The 22,132-nt window shown below is 39.0% G+C and overlaps 1 protein-coding gene and 2 non-coding genes across 4 annotated transcripts; all 3 read right to left on the bottom strand.

Moving 5' to 3' along the window:
• Positions 1-2,647: 2,647 nt before the first annotated feature.
• LOC101855559 (nucleolar protein 58) lies at positions 2,648-21,327 on the bottom strand. Of its 2 annotated transcripts, none has more exons than XM_005097480.2 (14): positions 21,153-21,327; positions 16,720-16,796; positions 15,490-15,542; positions 14,712-14,836; positions 14,019-14,158; positions 13,108-13,172; positions 12,020-12,154; positions 11,076-11,221; positions 10,569-10,695; positions 7,222-7,385; positions 6,514-6,648; positions 6,122-6,183; positions 4,110-4,342; positions 2,648-2,805 (listed from the first exon to the last, which is right to left on the bottom strand). In XM_005097480.2, exons 1-14 carry the CDS (start codon positions 21,195-21,197, stop codon positions 2,729-2,731), a joined length of 1,584 nt encoding a protein of 527 aa, XP_005097537.1. In that variant the 5' UTR covers positions 21,198-21,327; the 3' UTR covers positions 2,648-2,728. The 2 variants fall into 2 exon arrangements, with proteins under 2 accessions (XP_005097537.1, XP_035825456.1); XM_035969563.1 differs by lacking the exon at positions 21,153-21,327 and adding an exon at positions 17,138-17,290.
• LOC118477620 lies at positions 9,421-9,512 on the bottom strand. Its single transcript, XR_004858495.1, has one exon. It is a non-coding gene; the product is annotated as a small nucleolar RNA SNORD70 (small nucleolar RNA).
• On the bottom strand, positions 10,036-10,123 carry LOC118477619. Its single transcript, XR_004858494.1, has one exon. It is a non-coding gene; the product is annotated as a small nucleolar RNA SNORD70 (small nucleolar RNA).
• Positions 21,328-22,132: the final 805 nt, after the last annotated feature.

Raw genomic sequence — 22,132 nt, 5'->3', positions numbered from 1 at the left:
TTTATGACACACGGCGAGCAAAGAGCGGTCAGCCTTGATGACCAATCACAGTGGCTTGAGGCATGCCATTTAGTACTTATTCTGTCACCGGGGTTTTAATTTTATGCAACCCGCTTAATTTAGCAGAAATTTGATAATTTTTTAGCCGAATTTCTGATTATTCTCTCCTTTATCATTCTTTGTTAATAAAATTAACAGAATCGATTCACATTTTTGGGCTCAGTTTGCATAATTTCAGAATTTTAAAAAATTAATTTTTTGCATAAAACCGTATCCTGTCGCGAGTCTCAAGATATACACTTGTCCAGTTGCCCCTCCTTTGTTGTTGCACTCCAGTAGGCCTACGTTGTTACCACACTAATTGAAATTCGATCTGTCTCGCAAATTTGGGAGTACAGACAACAGCTGCAATTTTCAGGGAAGAGTTCACAGTTCGATGTGATCCCGTCTGGAGCGGACTTGTAGGCCCTATTATACCCACCCAGTGAGTGATGTGAGTTTAGGTGGAGATCTCAGATTCAGATATGAATGCGATGTTTGGGGAAAACAAACACATCTGTCAATTCATATCGTAGTGTGGTCCCGTCGGATGCAAACATTGTAGTTTCATCGAGTTTTACAACACTTATATGTGATCACATTCACGAGAGTGGGTGATCTTTGACGTGACGGGCAGTTCAATGATCTCAACTTTTCACTTTTGGTTGATCTGCTGTGCCCGCCCAGGATTTTGTTTCGTAAAGTATTACATGTATCTGAAATGTGGGATCCTTAACCGGATGTAGGCCTTCTAGGGGGAAATCAGAGCGGGATCTTAGGGGGTGACTTTTGTATAGTAAAAATTCAGTTTTCTTAAAACAGCAGGATCTTATTAACTTAAGCAAAGACTACTGTACTGTATACCGTATACGTCTTGCCTGGGAGTTAAGTAAACTTTGTTAGCTCGGTATCATGCTGGACCATGGAGCTGATGGCCCTGGTTTGAATCCACAACTTCTTTTGGTTTGGGATTTTTTAGGCTTTCTTCATCAACTTCAACCCATTTGGCTTGTTCCTGTCGGAGAGGAATGATACATTCGGAGGCTTCTCCTCGCACAGAAAAGACCCCAAATATATGAATTTCCCACAGGTTGACAGGAAGCATGCTTGTATCTTTTTCCTTTCAGTGGCTGGAGTTGGAGGGCACCCATGGTACAGTACGTCCTTTTCTTTCCCATTCTGTCCTTTTCCCAGCACTAATTAAATTTAATTATCACACCCCATTCAATGTGCCTCTCTTGTACTGAAACTAAAATAGTATAGTCTATCTATTCCTATTGGCAAAATGTAGACATATTAGCCTGCTGTGCTGTATGAGAATGAGGTCCTTATTTCTGTCCCCACAGTTTCATACCCAAAAAAAATTCTGAAATTATGCAAACTGAGCCCAGAAATGTGAAATTATGTGATTCTGTTTAAATTTAACAAAGAATGATGACGGAAAATTATCAGAAATTATGCAAAAATGATCAAATTTTGCTAAATTATGCGGGGTGTATAAAACCCCAGGGAGTCACTGTAGTCATTTTCCCCTCTTGACTTAGTGGTGTTGCAGAAAGGTTGAGAGCGTCACTGGCAGGTCCTACTTCTTGATTTTCCCTCTGTTGTTTGTCCCTTCCGTCATCTTCTCCAGCACTAGATCATTTACTATATGACCATGACAATTTACATCAAGTACTTAACTGTGTTTATTAAATACTTTTCTCTTTACTTAAATGAGTGGAGTTGCTGGTGTAGTGGTTAAAACTACTGAACTCGTAATCACAGGATCGGGGGCTCGATGCTCAGTTTTGTTTTAGTAGAGGTTTTACAGCGCTCGCAACTGCATAAGGCCTCAGAGTGCCAGAAGATTAGAGGTTTTAGGAGAGAGTACCAAATAAAAAAGAAGGAGGGGAGATAAGGACGATAAATGTTTGAGAGGAAAGAAAGAGCAAACCACACCAGAGCACCTGCCAACCACCCACCTTGATCCGATGTTGATGTCCTTAGAAAGGCACTTTACACAAATTTTCCGATTTAATATTTGGCTTGTTCCTATCTGACATGGACAATTTGAAGGTACCACCTCTTAAATAACCTTCCAGTGTTGCAAAGGGTGTTAAACCTTTCAATTTGAGCATATTTTTCTTTCCCCTCTTGCCTGAATAGCAAATAGCTTGGAACTTGGAGTAACATTATCCAGAAATACATGTACCAGAACTGAACATACATCAGCCAAGTCCCACAAGAGTAATCAATGACAAGTGGAAGTAGGGTGGGCGACTGGAGGTTGCTCAGGTGTGGTTTGCTCCTCCTTTCCTATCAAACATCTATTGTTCTTAACCTCTCCTTGTGGGTGGTTGGCGGGTGCTCTGGTGTGGTTTGCTTCTTCATTGCCCCGCTAAACCCGAGCACAGGTAATTGAGGTTACATTGGAAATAAAAAGGGGATTCCGGTACGGTCCCGCTTTAGTCATGTTCTACTCTATCCTGTCCATGTTCAGGACCAGGGCCCAGTGAGTAAAAGCCAAATAAATGACACATTTTATCAGGAACAAATAAGGATCACAAAAACATTTAAAAGAAACTGAACGCAAAAATTTTTTTACGACACAACCACACAAACAGCATTTGTGGAACTCAAATATTTATTCATTTCGTTCAATACAATGTCCGTTATAACCGATAACAATTTGCAGACCATCATCATGTTACTCGTCATCAGAGTCGGCTTTCTTGTCCTTCTTCTTTTTTTTCTTCTTCTTGGCACTTTCAGTCTCTCCGTCACCTGCAATTTCCCAAAGAATTGTGCGAGGTATAGATTTGTATGATATAATATATGTATGTTAAAAAAAATGACTCCACAAATGCACACATGAAAAACCCCCAGTATAATAGCTAGTTTTGAATGTAATTTTATGACACAGAGTAGAGTTACAAATGAAAGCACAATTCACAAAAATAAAAGCAAAACTTCCAGTTGGTTTTTCTATTACTGTGACACCAGAGCCCCCACTCCCAAACCATGGATGATGTGATGTAATGACATTTAAACAGTTCCCCATACCAATAGGCTTACTACATTCGCCCAACACGACGCTCTCTCTCTGTCTATTATATTACAGAACTGTAAAGTACTCAAGATGACAATGTGTCAAAATAATATGCTCTATACACTATATCACTACCCCAGCAGACAATAGAACACTCAAACATTCTCAGCTTCCCGGGAAGCATACAGTGCAAGCAGCTGATTAAACGCTCAAACACTAAGAAACTTAACAGATATTTCCCTGTCTTGTCCATAGCTGGTTACCCAATCCCACCTGGGTGAAGTGATGAAAACTCATGTAAAGTGCCTTTCCCAAGGGCACGCCGGGACTCTGTCGGGATTCGAACCCACAACCTAACAAACCTTACGGTTGCGAGTCATAACCTTACCACTAGACCACCAACGCCACGTAGAGTAGAGACAAAGACAGATACATGCAGCCTGACTATCGCTGCCGATATAATTGTTCATAACACGCAAATCCCATTTTTCCACCAAAAAAAAAATATAATAAATAAAAATTATGAACAATGTTCACACAAACAATGACATCATTCAAAAATTTTCCTTTGGCAAGATCTCAGCCTCATCTAAATGTGGATGCAGCAGCACCCGCATTTCTGTGACACTGCAGAAAGTGCAAGACTTGCATTAACACTCTCCACCCACGCAGAGCGCGCAACACTTGTCCCCATGGACCAGGATACAGGTGCGGTACACGCTATATCACACCATCGCCGACCGGCATCCCGTGGGAGCAAAGTGTTAACAACACCCCCCCCCCCATATATGCAAACAGAGAATAACTGCGGAGTGGGCCTCGGTCAAAGGGGGCTATTGTTTTAATGATTAGGAAGTGGATCAAGACATATCAGCTACCTCAACCAGACATCTACAAGACATGACTTTCACTCCTGCTACCGGTACGCAATACCATCAGGTTTTATTTGTTACATTTATTTTCAGATACAATTTTTTTTACCCTGCCATATTCACTTTTAACTAATCAAACTTCAACGATCTAATCATAAAATCCTCACCATTTGGTCCTATCTCTGCGGGTTCTTCTTTGACCTCAGAGTCCCTCTTCTTCTTCTTCTTCTTTTTCTTCGGGGTCTCTGTCTCATCTTCCTCTTCAGCAACTGACTCATTCAACTTTGCTTTCTTTGCACTCGGGGCCTTTGTCTCCTCTGCATCATCCTCTGGCTCCTCTTTCACTTTTCTCTTCCCAGACAAAGTAGAGTCCACAGCAGGATTGAAAGTCTGCACTTCACTATGAAAAATAGGATTAAACACTACATGAAAGACCAGAGACATAATCATGTATAACTAAACAGAGCAACAACAGTGGAAATCGCCTGAAAAGAGAAAGTCTTGCCCTAATCATATAAATAACTTCTATTGGGTCAAGAATCCACTTGACTTAAAGGGGGCTAAAGTAGTAAACACAAATATATACACTATATACAATATATATATATAGCAATACAAACACAGAACAGCTTAAAGATAATAGAGTACAAAACTTAACCACAAAAATATATTCAAAATTTTTGCTGCAGAAGCGATTTCCACTGTACAGTAAAAAAAGAACCCCATTATAAACCAAGTGGATGACTGAATGTGATCAAGACAATTCTCAAAACAGACATCCCATTTGTGTCAAACATAAGTCTACTACCGAGCTAACTTCCCTTAATAATAATAATAATGTAAAATCCAAGCAAATCTCAAACATTTTTTAACTGCAAAATGTCATTTTGATAATAATCATCTCGGACCAGAGACTTAAAGAACAGGTAGGACAGAAACCATGACACCATGGAAACAACAAAAATTTTGGAGGATAATTAAGTGTTCTTATAATCTTAAGCACGAGTTCCCAAACTCATTCTCATACCATATTTTTGTTTTGTTTTACATGATACTATTCTCAATTCAACAAAGTCATATTTGTAAAAAAAAGGAACCGATTTCTTTCGTAGACAGAAAACTATATGGCATTGTGCAGACTCCTCGTCCTTTCTTGTTAAGGGGAGGAGCGACCCATGATTTAGCAGATTTTGGGTCAGGCTATGCAAATTTTCTGTTGGCTGATTTTTGAAGATCAACCAGTTTTTTGTCCAAAAATAGCATGGATACATTTGAGAAAGTGTTTGTTCTCCACGTAAATTGCCTTTGAAAACATGACGACGGGTTAATATAGTGAATTTTCACAATAATAGTCAGTTTTCGCAAAATGAATTTTTTTTTGCCGTTTTTCCCCCACTCTTTCCTTACTTTTGTCATCATTTTGAGATGAAACTTTCAGGAGACATAGATGGCAAGCCTGCCATTAATTTAACAGAGAGATATTTAGGAAAACAACAACACTTTTCCATTGGCAAGCCATTCCAGCTCCTGATCAGTATCAAGACCAGAGCTATAACAAGGCCTCATAAAATACCAGATAGACAAAAGTGGACAAAGTATTGAAGTCTACGTGACATGCACAATGCACTATCCAATTATTAATATTCAAAAGGACAAAATGAAGGCAAAGAATGACATGGAGCAGAACATTTCAAATGCCCTTTTGTGCCACAAATCAAAGGCGAAACAGAAACACCACCAGATTACTTTCATTTCACTTTCCTCCTAACATTTTTGGATATTATGACGCAGTCAAAGAAGACTACTTTTCTTCTTGACAATATATGGTCATCTCGGACAGGTTCAACTGTTTACATGTCTTTTAGTTTTCGTGAAAGTTTTACGGCACTAGCAACACAATAAGGTCATATAAGTGTAGAAGATTAGATGTGTTACAAGAGAGTAACAAACAAAAACAAGAAGGGGGAGAGATCACGATGATAGATGTTTGATAGGAAAGAAGGAGCAAACCACACCAGAGCACCCACCAACCACCCACTCCTTATGTCTAAACCCCTTGTGAAAGAGTCATACAAAAAAGGGCTCCACAAAAAAACCCCAACCCCACAAATCTAAAGCTCAGTTCAGATTATGAAAACAAATAATTCTGAAAACCTGGATACATAAAATAAATACTTACTTGACATTTGTGTATTTCTCCTGTTTCATCTGGAACTTGCCGGAACCACTGATCCTTCGAGCCTGTAGAATGAAAGAATGGTTTTCAAAAACATCAAAGTAAAGTTCTCAGGATAAATTTGCACTACACAAGCACCTGATACCTAAATACCTAATGCACATTCAATCATCTAGGCTACCCTACAAAATACCCGTATAAAAGAATACTATTGAATTTACAGTGGATCACAAAATATAGTTAAGGGGTACCCTATGGACTTTTGTCTGGATTCAGGTCTTGAAAATCTACAATTTTGAAGACCATGAAACAAAAAAAATAATTCAGCAACACTAGGAAAAAACTTGATACCTAAATAAAAAAGAGCACATGATTAAAATAAAACATTAACTCACCGCCTTTTCATCCAGATTGCGAACTCTGCTCTCTAACTTGGCGCGCTGTTCTACACCCAAGGTACAGTCGCTGGTCTCGCTAAGGGCATCCACTCGTATAGCAAGTGAAGCTTTGGCTGCAAGCATCCTCGACAGCTGAGGACAGGAAACAAAAGTCAAATGATATCTGAGAAGCTACAGAAGTGCACAAAAATGGTTCTCAAATTCCGTAAACAGATTGATTTCAACCCCTTCGTTTTAGTATGTTTTAGTATGGGGTTTTACAGCGCTCGCAACTGCATACGGTCATATGAGCGCTACCCCTTCATTGCCTTGTAATGCACCTGGTGCATCACCAAAATGCATCAATTTTTAGCTTTGTGACACATCGTGGATGTCATGGAAGTTGGCAATATTTGTCATTCTTGGTTGCCTTTATGACAGTACACCTAGGTCTCCATTTACAGTGAATTTTCAAGAGTGGCTCGGCTGCAACCACATTGTGCTAGAATGAAGATTGGGACAACAACTGTGCTGAAAACAAGTTAAAGGAGCAGTCCGTATCACACCACCCATAACATTAACTTGCAAACACCTGACCACACCTTAAAAGGTAAAAAACTCATAAAAGCAACGTGACAATGTTAGATGAAAAATGAAAATAAAGACGTGGGGTGGGGGGTACACAAAGAAGTACTTTTGATGTAAAAAAACATAATAGAAACAAACCTTTCCTTTGTTCTTGGGTTGAGCACCTCCCACCAATGATGCGTGGTATATCAGACCATACTTTGGTGTGTCGTGTTTTGTCTTCAGGGCACGGAACAAAGCTTTCTCTGCTCCCAGAATTTGCACAGTGGATGATGGGTGTTTGGCCAAATTTAGCAGAGAGCCTGGAATAGATACAATAGAAAATTTGTGGAATCATTCCATCAAATAAAAAAATAAAGGAGACTTCAATACGCCCAAATGACACTGGAAAAAACTGCAAGGCCATGAGCAGCTTGGAGAGAGTATTGCATTATCACAGGAACAGAAATGATAACAGGATATCAATTTTTGCATACCTAGCCTTGGCATTTTTTTAAAAGCAGACATTTCTGTAGCATGCTTTGTGACTGAATTTTGCTTAGAATAACCTGCCTCAGAGGTAGTGACGAATGAAAGGGTGACAATCATCCAGTAGTCAGAAACATTTTTTTCCATCACTGGCAGTTTTTTTTACAAGAACAAAAATTCTAAAAACCACACTGAGAAAATCAAGACTACTTTGTGTTTTAACAAATAACACTCTAACAATGGTTCAATAGAAGAAAGCAAAAACTGTCACAACTCAAAAGATTTGTACCAGCAACGTTATTGCTTAAGCCTGGAATTTAAGTCTCTTTACACATCAGGCATTTAAAGTCACAGAATTTGTCAAAGTACCCCTTATGCATACTGGTTAATACATCCGAAATTAATGCACAGTACTTCACACATTGATAACATACTGCACGTTGTATTTTTGTCCGTATTTCAAACAAGCATAAATCTCACACCTGCAGAAAATCTGTTCTCACCTCAACAAAACACAAAATAAAAAAGATAAATGGTGTACATTGTAAAAGCTTGCTTTGAATAGTTATCCAAGAATGAATGTTCTAAACCATCCTTGAAATCATGGCAGCCTGAGTTAAATTGGGGATTTCAACCATGGTATTCAGTGAGTTTACATAGCAATGCCAATGAAAATTTAAATTTTCACTTTTGCCCCCCTTTTTTTGGTACCTAAGAAAGAATTTTCAATTCTGATAATTATGCTCCTTGAATTTTGAGAAACGGTTCATAAATAAAAAAGTTATGGGGTTGTAAAGGTCGGCAAAATATGGATGACCCACATATAGGAAAATACTCCTAAAAAGTGGACCACGCAGTAGCAGATTCTGTAAGAAAATCGACGATATCTCGGTAACTAATCCAAATGTTCGAGAGAAACTTGGCTACCCGATGTGTTTTTGAGTGTAGAAATCATTTCTGCAGTCAGATTTACTACCAATTTCGTAGTTATTTTGTTATAATTAAAATTGTGGTGTACATATTACGATTTTGCGAAAAAGGGGTGTCGGGATGAGTCCATTTTATTTATAGCATCGTATCACAACATGGGATCTTTAAGAATATTTGTCGGCAGCGTGACTAAATAATTGCAAAGCTTTTTATGATGACTTTAGACCATGCCAACCGTAAAAGATAAGTTAATTCAATCTAGCATGCCGTACAATTAAAAATTATTTTTCCCCGTTGAGACGCGAACACCCCGAGACGAGATAACCTCGCCTCGGAATACCCCCATTGCGATGTTACAGGGGAATAGAGAGAAAAACAACCGGATGCGCGCGCCCGCCATTGCCCTATTTCAAGTGACCAATGAACGGGCCCGGAATAGTCATGCGGGGATTTGTAGGTCACAGACATTTGCCACGGGAGTGAGGGGAAAATTGCCGGTCTCCTTGCGAAGCCGCTTTGGATAGGGGGGTAGTCGTAGATTTACGATCGGGTCTAAACAACTACTTGACACAGAACTCACAAATTTGAGCACACTATAGAGGATAGATAGATCTATTACCATCTGGGCGTTGAAATTCAAACTCCTTATAGTTTTCGGTGTACACGATACGAAAGTGTTCCCGACACCAAAAGTATAGGTTAATTTATGTGTACGAACTTCAACGTCCACATATCATTAGTTTGCCCTATTTTCTGATTGGTAGCCGAGTTTCATTCGGATTGGTTCGGAAATAGAGCAGACCGAGGTTGACAAAGTTAGTCACCTACGCTTCGGCCGGGTCCGCAAAATCGCCCGTAAACGGGGACCAAATTTTCGCCTCGCGGGAAAGCCCGATTGGCATTGCTAGTTTACACCAGGAGAAAGTAATGTTGGCCAGAACATAAACTGCCTCAGAGGTAGTGACGAAAGAAAATGTAACAATCAGTAAGTTGTCAGAAAATAATCATTTTCCATCATTGGCAGTTTATGAACTAACACTGACCTAACCTTTGAAATATGAAAATCAAAGGCAATTCTTTCTACAACTTACACTGATATTTTCCTGACAGAAAACTAAAAAGCATCAATATCAAAAGTCTAGATAAATATCTGTATTGTATTGTGGTCCAGGTCATTTGATCAACTGTCACTAGATACTTCTGACTATGTCTATGAGTCACGTGACTCATCATTCAGAGTCAGTAATTGGGCACTGATTTGACAGAATTAGGAAAGAATATGCAGGTCCATTCAAAAAGCAGCATTACATCACCTTCATAACAAAAACAGAAACACATTGAACTAAGCCCTGATTGAAAGCTAATGCTATTGCACAGATAAGGTAAAGCAATTTACTGCATTGCACGAGTAATGTAGCTTAATTAAAACTTAACCATTTATTTACAATGGGAGTTTCGTGTTATGTAGTACGAAGATGAAAACACAGATCATAAAGGTTTAAAAAATTTCAAAAGGGAATTCACTGAACACACAGATGAAATCCAAAGTGACACACATGAACTGCCTCAGAGGTAGTGACGAATGAAATTGTGACATCATTCAGTAGTCAGAGAAACATGTTCCATCATTGGCAGTTAATACACTTGACATTATCTCTGTAAATCCAATCCAACTGTAAAATCACATTTACCGCTCCCCCTATTCACTAAACTGAGGGACTTTACCAAAATATGGTTTTGGGTTGCTATAGGAAACAACAATAAATACTAAAAAACACCAGCTCTAATTCAATTCCCACTACTATATATGAAGAGCAGAGGGGGGACAACGACGGTAGTTACAAACGGGAAATTGTGAGGGTGCCAATTTTAAAAGCTTGCGGACTCCTAAATTTATATTTGTTTGACTGGTGGTTTATTGTTAAGAGTTGTTGAAAGGAAAATCTAACAACACTAATCAACCAACAGTTGAACAGAAATACAGTTATGAGTCAACAAGCGTTCAAAATTGGTACCCTCACGATTTTCAGTTTGTGATTACCGTAGTTTTCCCCCGGTAGTCTCCATATACAACCATGATGACATACCTGCATGGGCAATGAGACGCGCACCAACCAACTCCCCAACCAGAACAGTCAGATTCGGAGCCACCATTGCCATACGTTCCTTTAAGTAACTGTACAGCTCATCTCTGGTCTTAGACATCTCAATCACCTGGGAGCACAAGGGTAATGGCAGCATGAGTATTGTTTTAGTAAGCATTTTACGGCACTTGCAACACAATATGGTCATATAAGTGCTGAAGATTAGGTGTTACTAGAGAGTAACAAACACAAAAAAGAAGGAGGGTAGATAAAGCCAATAGACGTTTGATAGGAAAGAAGATGCAAATCACACCAGAGCACCCACCAAGAGTATTTATGATCCCATTCAAATCATGTAGAAAGCACAAGCAACCATACACATAGTGAACTCAGATTTATATGAAACACCTAATTTATCATTCATCAAACACAGCAACAAAAACAGGTTTGCTGCTTTATCAAGAAGATTATTGGGAGACAAAGTAAGAACCACTTAGCAAAGTCAGTTACCTGATCACACAAATTCTTGATATTGAAGATGTCTTCTTCTGAAATCTCAGTTCCCATGGAAATTTCTGCTGCCCATTTGACTTCCTTCTCTAGATGCTCTGGTAAAATTTCTGACATGTCCATTTTAGCAGCGTGTGTGCGGTCCCCTGAAAATTTTAAAAAAAAAATACAGACAACTATTAACCTCAAGTGTTCTTGTAATTTAAAATGCAACAAACTCCCTCACTGATCACTCAACACCCAGAATTTTAAAGAATTCTAAAAATGGCCAAAACTTTCTTCGCTAAAATGCAACTTGAATAAAACGAATAACATAATAAAAAATAGGTTACCTAGGTAATAAACAAAATCCCACCCGTTAATCCTTCATTACTGTATGTAAACTTGATTCACAGCTATAGCAGGTTCTGCTGTACCAGGGGTATCACATCAGTTCCGCAGACCTGTTGTAACCGGGGTCCACTGTACACTGTCATGTGACTTCAGCTGTGCCAGCCCCATTATAAAAATTATTCCCAAGCAAATGATGTGGATATATTCCCTCCAAAGAAGTATTGTGCTGACTTAAAACCTTCATTCTCACAATTTGAATTATTCATAATAATGATCAGTAATAATGACTATCAATAGTCAAAAAGCTTTGGCACACAATTCAGTTTTCCCAGGGACACCCTGAACATTATAGAATATGCTTTTGTTTTCGTAAGTGTAATGTGGCATCTATAAGTGCTGAAGATAGTGGGTATTACAAGAGAGAAACCAACACTTAAAAAAAGAAAAAGAGATAGTGACATTAAATGTTGGACGCGGGAAAAAGGAGCAAACTACATAAAACACCTGCAAACCACCCACAAATGTACTTTTATGTAAACATCCCCTTCTCCTTTTAGACATGGAGTTTTGACAGAAAACCGAACAAAAAACATTTTTTTAAATCCACTCACCCATTGCTTTGACAATACGAGCAAAGGCCAAGTTCTCAGTAACCATCTTTGACAGTTCCGGGAAATGCCATCCATACCATTCTCTTAGTCTCATGATATAGTTATTCAATTCCTTGTCAACATCATCCAGGAGAGCTGAAACACAGAAATTAAAATCAATCTATACATACAGCTGAAACTTGCTCTAAGGAAATCCTGTGTTAGACAATCACCTTTACAGACAGTTATGTCCGATTTCCCCCCTTGCAAATTTTTTACATCCTAATGAAACTGTGTAAGACGACGACCTGTCCAAGTCGGACACTTTTCACCTTGACAATGGGTAGCCATGTAAGTTTTTACTGTCAGTATGTTAGTATTTTAGCGCCTATAAATCGCTGCTTGCACTGTATGCTTCCCAGGAAGTTGAGGTTGTTTCAGAATGCTCTCAGGTCTGCTGGGGTAATAGTATAGATTGTGAAGACCATAGAACTTGCTGTTGAGCGGGGATTTGCGCTATTCAAATGCTATCTATCTATTATTATCTATTATTATTATTAACTGTATTACCATAATCTGTACAAACTAAATATAGGGCACGGTTTGTCCGGATACATCATCATTGCCTTTCTCACCCTGGAACAGGATACTGGCCACGAACAAGCACTTTCCAGCTTTCCCTTTCTTTGGCTAGCCTCTTGTTACAACTCTGCATAAAATGGTTAACCATATGAACCATGACCCCTGCAAGCCTACAGAAGAGGACTCATCTTACTTCGAAAGTCAATTTTTTTTTCAACATTGACATTAAATCCCTTTAACCATCCTTGAAAAATCAAGTGAACTCCAAGGCAACCCGCTAAAAGCCCTTACATAACCACACATACAACAAAATGCACACCCTTACCGTGAAGGGCTACTTATAGGCCCAGTTGAACAAATGGTATAGTTTAAAAAGAATCAAACGCCAATCAAATGACATTTAGTCAATTCAGGCCCCGATAGTCTTCACTTCAAATACCTGGGTAGTCTTGTCCTACAAATGTCTCGACAATAGTTTCTACCAGATTTAAACAGATTTTCCCCACATCAAAATACAAAATACTCACAAACTGCTTGTACAATCATGGTGTCCACTTTGTCGGGGCTAAACTTGAGTCTGTATCTGCCCAAGCTGTGAATGAATAAAATCATGGTCAGTTTTAGTATTAATAAGAGTTTTATGGCACTTGCAACACAATAAAGTCTTCTTAGTGCCGAAGATTAGAGGTGTTATAAGAGAGTAACAAACAAAAAAAAGGAGGAGAGATCAGGATGATAGATGTTTGGTAAGAAAGAAGGAGCAAACCACACCAGAGCACCCGCCAACCACCCACAAATCATTGTTAAATTACAACAAACACTAACAACTTAATAGAATTTGTAACATTCACATATATAAAGTGACGAAAAGGTTAACATTTTGCTCAAAGAATCTTTAATGAGGAAGTCAGTACCTTTATCAGTGAGACCCATCATGAGAAAACAACATGTCCAGTGAAAAAGAAGACAACAATTCGCTACAAGTCTGAGAATCCACGAAGAAAACCAACAAGTTTTGGATATTAAGATCTTTTCTTTTCAGTAAGTGTTTTATAGCACTCGCATCTGCATATGGTTATATGAGCGCTTGGGACACACCATTTTCAGTTGGTAGGACATTTTTTAACTTTGCCAGGGTGGCAGCCGAAGCCTACTCATATCAATTTCATGCAAAGACTGAATCCAGATTGCAAAGTGCGCAGGCTCTTGACCTAGTAGTGCACTAGTGTCCTAAAAATCAAGCACTTCCTTAGAAAATTACCATTACTGCTTGATAAGCGGCTCCTGTGAACTTGCCTCTGAGTCAGGAATTGAAGGGTAACACGAAACAAGAGGCATGGAACATTGAGAAAACTGATACCATTTATAGCTCATACAGCGAGCCATTAGGCAATAATCTTACCAAGACAACTAGCCAGCAAGAAAATTATAATCATACCTGTGAGCCAAACCCAGGGACATCTGTGCTAAGTGACTGGCCTCAACCATGGGAGAAATAAAGCTGTCAAGCTGTGACCTGATGTTTCTCATCAGCTCTTGAACAGATGAGTTCGTCACACAGTTCAGATCAAATTCTTTCTGTTTTTGCACGGAAGAAAAAAAAAAGAAATTGAAATATGACAACTGCCATAAAATGGTTACACACCGTTTGGTTACACTCACTAAATGAAAAATCTAAGAAATTTTTACCAAATTAAACTACATGTGATGTCAATGAATAACACTATCTTAACAAATCAAATTTACTTTTCACAACACAGTGCATCAGTAATTAACTCTTTACTCCAGCAAAACGCTCCCAGCGGCTCGCAGTCGGAACTGTTGCGCCGGTGAGCCAGGTCCTGCATATGTCATTCCTTTACGACAACTTCTACATCAAATTACTTTTCGGCAATTGCCGAAAACAGGTCTCTTTTACTGGGAGTTCATTCATTAGATGAAGAACTATCGAAATAGGTTCTTGTTTTGATCAAATGATCAATTTAGTGACGCTTTCAGCATTTTTAGATTTAGTACCAAAAAGGAGCCATGGCATAGTGGGTTTAACCCCGACGGAGATAAAAGAAGAGTATTTACAGCAATGAAAAAAAGTTCCACAACCAAAGTAAGATTCCATGTACATGACACTAACCTTGAGCAGTTTTCCAAGTTTAGCATCTGCAACAGCCAACTCAGCCTCAGCATCTTTAAGAATGTGTTTCTTTACCAGCCTCTTCAGGTTCTTTCCAACTTTTTCATTTTCTACAGTGAGGTTTCCTGATGATAGAGACAACATACCATTATGAAGAGGATGTAAGCTGCTTAAGTATTGCACTTTTTGTTGTCAGGAAAAAATAAGCCCATAGAGCAGGGAGGGGTTTCTACGCGAAAAAGGTGGGGCAAATCAGACGAAAACTGACAGAGTTCATGAACATGAATAATAAAAAACAGTCTCTACGTTCATTACACCATCTGAAACAAAAAACAATATCTTTGTTTTCTCACCGAGCCTTTCAAAAAAGTGAAGTCCAATTTTAACACAAACTTGGCAGGAGCAAGTATCTTGCAGTAAAAACAACTATTGTCTCTAAAAAGTACACGCCCCCCCCCCCCCTCAATATAGAACAAAAATGTTAAGAGTTGCCATATTAACAAATCTTACTTTTATCAAACATACTCTGATGCTTCAGAACTTCAGCCGCCATCCAATCAAAATTCAAAATTCCTACCAAACTAAAACGTTAAATGTGCTTATGACCGTAAGCAGGTGTGAGCATTGTAAAACAAAAATAAAAATTTAAAAAAGCTTGAAAACACAATGTATCACCCCCCCCCCCCCCTCCAAACCATGGCAGTTGGCTTATAACTTATAAGACCCACCACACATGATCTTAACACATGCAAGCACAACACAGCAACAAATCTATTACCTGCAACAGCCTCATTGATGTTCTCAAACTTTTCAAAGTGCTTCAGCTTCAGACTGAAAAAAAAAAGGGGGCAAACGTACAGGTAACCAACAAGGCAAAACATACAGGTATTTTTGTGCTCTCGCAAATGTTCTGTCGCGTATGGCTATGAAAGTGTGAGAGAAAAAATTTGAATTACTAATTTATTATGTAACGCATTATTGATTCATGCCTAGAATTCATCCATACTATATTCTGAAACTTCCCTTTCAATGCCCAACCTGTCATCACATCCATATTTTTATATGGCATTTGAATTTTAAAATATTTAACCATAGAGCACTTAAAAGTATTTTCACATATTTTTAATTATTTCAAATTCTAAAACTCAGTCTGCTTGTATAGTCTTTTTTTTAACATCAAGTTGACAGGAGGGGTTGGGGTGTTATGATACATTAAAAGCCAATTTTAAACAATAAATATGTCACAACGTAGAATCAGGCGCTTGTCAGTTTCTTGACATATGGAGTTATGTTATCCGTATCATCTTAAAGCCTGCTCATTTACCCTGATTTGAATGGTAAAAATATCCTTTCATCTTTAAAAGAGAAATCGAGATATTTGCGATTGAAGGAGGTGGGGTGACCGGGTTCAGAGGTAAAATTAGCGAGAAAATCTAGCTTTAGAGTCTTTGAAAATTGAACATTTACTTTTACAGTTTTTGTCCCTTTGATTAATGTTTTTCGGTCAAAACCACACAGAACTGTGTTTTTAAATGGACAAAAAAAATTCTTATTCCATAAAAACTGCCAAATGGGAAGAAAAAAGCTGGTGTCTTCGATATCAGCATTTTGACGAGCACCTGATTTCACGAAGATGCCTCACATACAAGCTTTAAAAAAGTGCAAAGAAAAAAGACAATACGCAACTTTTCATTCAAAATCTGAATTACCACTATGCTTGTAAATACATAAAAAGTTATCAAATATATTCGTTTATAGTCATTATACTAGGAAAGTGTACTAAAGGGAAGCAAAACAAGGCACAGTAGACTAAACATTACACTGACAGTACCACGTTATTATTTCTCGTCTTACTTTACTTGATTTAACACTTCCGAAAAGAAAAATTTACTTTCCTTAATAAAAGAGATGAAAACTGGAATTTCCTCCTCAACTGTCCTCTTATATTTTGGCAACGACTCCCCTAGAATTTCTCGCAATACAGAATTGTAATCATAACTCTACTCACACTTTGGAAGCTTTCTCAGGTGTCTCAAAGTCTTGATACAGGTTTTCACTATTTTGAAGTTTTGTTTCATTCAAAAGCTGAAAAGAAATAAATGGACACCTTTTACATAATGCCAAAAATGTATCTTTCCATCATATTTAGCAGACATCACAGCACAAACAAAAATCAGGCCAAGAAATGAAGAAAAACTTCACACTTTAAGGAAGCGCAAGATTCAGCACCATGCTTTTCCCTATAATTAGATGGTTTTGCAATTAGATTTGAAATTTTCAAGAAAATGCTTTGCAAAACGTGATCTGCTGCAAAAATTACTGCAGTTTGAAATTGATCCATTTCCAAGGAATACAATACTCCAAGAGCTACATCGTATGGCAAAATACATGAGAAATCCAGTCAGAAGTGCGTCCTGAAAACCTACGAAGAGGAGGCAAACCGTTGGTACAATGCAGATGAGACTGGCTTTCCGCTTTGTCCCAGGAGCGGGAAAGTTCTGTGTGCAAAAGAATCCAGACACTCGTATAACTTTACAACTTCTGACAAGAGTCGTCACTATCATGGCTGGTTTGAGTGCTGCTGGAACATATGTTCAGCCTATGATTGTCTTTGCTGGGTGCCGCTTCAACTAAAACCCCCTCTACGGATTTGAAAGTGCGGCATTTGGCCGGTCCTCAAATGGACGCCGAACTATTCTATTCTTGGCTGAAGAAAGTGTTCAATGTCCACCTTGACAAGAATGAAATCAAAAGACCAGTCACTTTGTTTGTTGATGGTCACAGGACGCATTTGACTATGGGGTCTTCGGACATTTGTGTTCAGAATGGAATTGTGTTGGACTGCTTGCTGGAGAATGCCTCTTACGAGATTCATCCATGTGACCCCAGACTATTTTCAAGCCTTAAAGCTATATGGAGACGGGCGGCACATATGACTTTCAGGATGACAGGGTTCCGTAACGAGCAACCACTCTGAAATCGATGAATATTATATAGCAATGACCACGAAAAACCTTTTTTTGCCAGAAAGTGTTTGCAAATATGTGCATTTTGTAGCTTTATCTTCACAGAGCATGGAACTTTTTGAATTTTTGAAATCCATCAATAAACAAAAAAGTTACGGATTTTTAAATCAATTAATTTTTGGTACACTTTTATATAATGAAAAAAACCCCAAAATATGGGACGTTCTTTGGTGAGTTTTGAGACAATATTTGTCATAACTCGCTCATTTTTCGGAGTATTTAAAAGAAACTTTGAAACCCAGTACATTTTCTAGTGCAGAATCTAGTCCTGCTTTCAGATTTTTCATAGCTATCCTATTTTTTGAGTTATGAAGACGTTTATAGGTAAAAATGTGGCCGTTTTCGGTGCGTTTTGAGACAATATTTGTCATAGCTCGCCTATTTCTTGGAATATGTAAAATGAAACTTGGCAGTCTAGTACATTTTTTAATGAAGAATCTAGTCATGCTGTCAGATTTTTAATATCTGTCTAACTTTTTGAGTTGTAAAGACATTAGCAGGTAAAAAAGTGGCGTTCTTTACAGATTTACAAAGATTATCAGTCATATGTTGTCCCAAAGTCAAAGTCATGATATTTGAATAAAACTTGGCAACATAAAAGGTTCCTCCTTGCCAAACAATGCTCTGGATCAATTTGTCACAAAAATGTAAGTAGAGAGGATTTATTAGTCTAATAAATCCAGTTCTGTACTAGTAAAAGCATGCATACTTTGTTATAGAAAATAAGATCGTCTGTGTATATCCATTGTTGGAGTGTCCTATTGTGTGGTAGATTAAGATGCGTTCAGATAATATAGTTTACAAGTCATGGGAATATTTCGCATGTGTAGGCTACAACTCAAATAATAAAAGACCATATTTACACCCCCCCCCCCCCACTCTCTCTCTCACACACACACGCACACTCACGCGTGAACGATAACAATGTATAAACGGGACTATCTTCCCAGACTGGACTAAATAAGTACCATACTCTTTAATAACAATCTTAATGCCTCACTTTTCCAAACAGAGCACACAGGACGAGTCCAAGTGTGTGCTTTCCCAAGAGGGGGAAATAGGCTTTCATAACGCAAACACAATGCCATACCATTTCTCAAGATGTTTGCTTTTCTGTTTTTATTCTTCTGTCATGCAATCAAGCAAATAAAAATGACATCTATTGTATTGTGACTAAAATGCAACAAAAATGCAAGTTATCAAGGCCCCCGTTTAGTTTTGAAGTATCCTTTCCCCAATTTCCGGTTCACATAAGCGGGTCCTAGTTTGTAGCGCCCGAGGCGACCGATGGCTGGTGACGTCACTCAGTGAAAATTTCCCAGCCGCCGGCCGATCACCCCGCACGCGCAAATGGCGTTGCCGCTTTTTCCCTTAGTTACTCCCACATTTTTAAAGATTACGCGAAAACCGCTAAACACAGAAGCTTGAAATTTTAAGGGAATAAAGAAAAATGGTGTACAACGTATCAGTCAGTTTGACAAATCACAGCTCTGAAAAATCTTCAAAGCGCACCATATCAACCACTTTCGCAAACATTTTCGACTGCTTCTAGGATGGGTACAATGTTGTCAAACTGCATACTACGAGATTGCCCTCTTTTCTGATTGGCTGCCAAGTTTCATTCATATCCATTCCCGAGAAGCGGCGTGAGAGCAAGTTGAAGACAACAACCTTTGCGTTAGTGCGTCCCACGAAACACCCCTGCTGCGGGGGCCAAAAATCGGCAGAACAAAACGCGCTCGGTGGGCATTGCTATATTATAGCCTACTCAATGGTCATCAAAATCAGTACGGAAGGCCTAAACTCCTAAAGCCAGTAGCCTATATGTTACTTGTTAGTTACTAGAAGATCTAGATTATTAGATCTAGATCTACCTACAAATGATGAAATTACAGTGGTTCACGTATTCTTATTTCTTAATTATGTAGTGCAAAGTTTTGAATATATCGAAGTGGCAATTTGGACTCGAGTCCGAACAGCTGCTGGAGGTTATTCGGACTCAAATAATGTGCTTGCTACCGTGAGCGAGGTCTATACTCGAGTCTGAATAGTCTCCCGTTGCTATTCGGACTTTAAACTACTGGTTGGCTATTACACTGCATTTCACAACTACAAATGGATCAAAACATAAAATTCACATCATCAGTCCTTATATAAGACGCCCCCCCCCCTCCCCTTTCTCTCTCTCTTTTCCACTCTCTCTTTCTCTTCCTTTTTCTCTCTCCATCTTACTTCCCCAGGCCCGCCCCACCACCTTCACCTCCTTGACAATGAAATGGGTCGCCATTTTGTTTTGCCCGGAAGTTCTCGCAAGATCTAGGCCTACTCATCCCCCCCCCCCCTCTCTCTCTTTCTGAATACTGTCGTCTATCGATGTGGACGATCAAATTGACCAAAACAACGTTAAAAAATGATGTTAAAACACAAAAGTAAATTAATTTGCTTGTCTACAAAGATTCTACGGCTATTTAACTTTTCGAATCGAGCCGAACTACGCGGGTCGCCATTTTGTTTTGACTGGAAGTTCTCGCGCTACTCCTCTCAGCAGACCTCTCTCTCTCCACTGCCCACAGACAAAATTGTACGCTTTTAGTGGGCTACAGTTGTAATGGAACGTTTGTTCACTGCACAGAATTCTAAAATTTTTCTGTTATCACAGTGTAGAATTCTGTGGTTTAGGGTTGAACGCAAAATTTGTTGGCCTAGAATTCTAGATCTAGATTCTAGATCTAGAAATCTAGGCTATAACGGTGAACGCGCACCGGGTGAGAATAGCCAAAAGACTCGCCTGCACTATTCTCATCCCGGGTAAGAATAGAGGTGGCCAAACAATGCAGTAAGTTCTAGATTCTAGATAATCTAGATCTAGATCTAGATGGACACACAGGCACAAGCGGACTGACCCACACACATTTTAGCACACAGTCTTGACACAGATGCAGACCCCGCCCTGCCTAAACGAAATGCGTTGCCCGCGCTGGACGACGACTGATCAGGGACCAGCTGTGGAGCGCCACGCGGGATTACGCTTATCGGGCAAACATTTATCAGGGACCAGAATCTTAAGGGTAATCTCAGCAATATTGGCAATATGATATATATGAATATATGAGTGATCCTGAGACTGAGGAGACCAATTGAAATCGAAAGTTTTATTTTGAATGTCTGAACTCTGTTAACCTGCATTATTGTACTTTTTTTCCTTTTTGATTTTTCATCACTGTTGATGTTGCTTTTATTGAATTTGACTGTTATTGAAGATAGATCTAATACCACGCCTGCATCACACTCCACTCGGATCAGTCACAGGCGTTGGCTGGAAATAAATCAGCTGAGAAAGTGGGTGAGAAATAAGGAACCAGGAGAGCAAAGCGCAAGATGTGAAAAATAGCACAGGAAAACTCAATATTCTTACCTTAAATAAAGCATATCCTGCCGCACTCTCAAACAAGACTAACATCTTGAAAAAGTGCAACTTCCACTTGGTTTCGTGGAGCAGTTGTAGGAAATCTAGTTAGTCTGATAGTCTGATCCACCACGTGCTGGCGGCAGAAGAGGGAGACGAATGGTGGGCAGCGGAAGTTGATTTCATGCCACTTTCAACAGACATGCGCAAAAGAGTCTGACAGGCGATTTTTTCCGGTGTCAAGTATTGCCAACAGACCCATGGTCAATTGCCTGGGCTCATCAAGGTACTTTCTCAAAAGGTCAATACAGGGGCATCTTTGAATACATCTTTCATGCTTTGAGTTGTACGCGAACCAAAAAATGTAGGTGGTTGGCGGGGTCTCTGGTGTGGTTTGCTCCTTCTTTCTTATCAAACACCTATTCTTATCTCCTTTTATTTGTTAATATGTTGTAACATCTCCAATTTTCGGAACTTACATTGCACAATAGGCCTAATAGGTGTGTTGCAAGTGCTGTAAACTCTTACTAAAACCAAGAAATGGCTTCTACGTTTTTCTCAAAGCTTGTTTCCTATCAGATGTTTACTGCTGTAGAATGGAATGGAGCTCAGACGTAGCTAACGACAAGTACAAGTTCGATCTTTCAGCAGGGCAACGGACTGAAAAAGATAGCTACTGTTCAAGTAGCGGGCTATAGCATTACATTTTCTTCCTCACAGGTTCTTTTTTTTCCAAACACTCGGGCGGTCGACTATTCAATTGCTGTATAAGTACTTCAATGCAACTAGTGTTTGGATGTGCGTCAGTGTACCCTTTCAATATTTCGTCAATAGCTGTAATTGTTAAGTAGCTTAACTGTTACGGATTATTTTTTTTATTTTTTTTATGGGGGGGGGGTAAATCTTATTATTTGTGAGTATGTACATGTGTGTGCGTCTGTATGTATGTGAGTGTGTGTGTGTGTGTGTGAGAGAGAGAGAGAGAGAGA

Source organism: Aplysia californica, unplaced genomic scaffold, assembly GCF_000002075.1.
Source record: "Aplysia californica isolate F4 #8 unplaced genomic scaffold, AplCal3.0 scaffold00155, whole genome shotgun sequence".
Lineage (NCBI taxonomy): Eukaryota > Metazoa > Mollusca > Gastropoda > Aplysiida > Aplysiidae > Aplysia > Aplysia californica.
Note: the sequence above shows the minus strand (reverse complement) of the source record. Positions and strands in the feature narration are given on the sequence as shown.

Excerpts from the sequence above, each read along its gene's own strand:
- LOC101855559 (XM_035969563.1), bottom strand. The coding sequence starts at position 17,275 with ATGATAGTGACGACTCTTGTCAGAAGTTGTAAAGTTATACGAGTGTCT. Across the intron at positions 15,543-16,719 it reads CCTGAGAAAGCTTCCAAAGT|TCTGAAGCTGAAGCACTTTG; the intron begins GTGAGTAGAGTT and ends TTTTTTTTTCAG. Across the intron at positions 4,343-6,121 it reads GAGAAATACACAAATGTCAA|TGAAGTGCAGACTTTCAATC; the intron begins GTAAGTATTTAT and ends TATTTTTCATAG.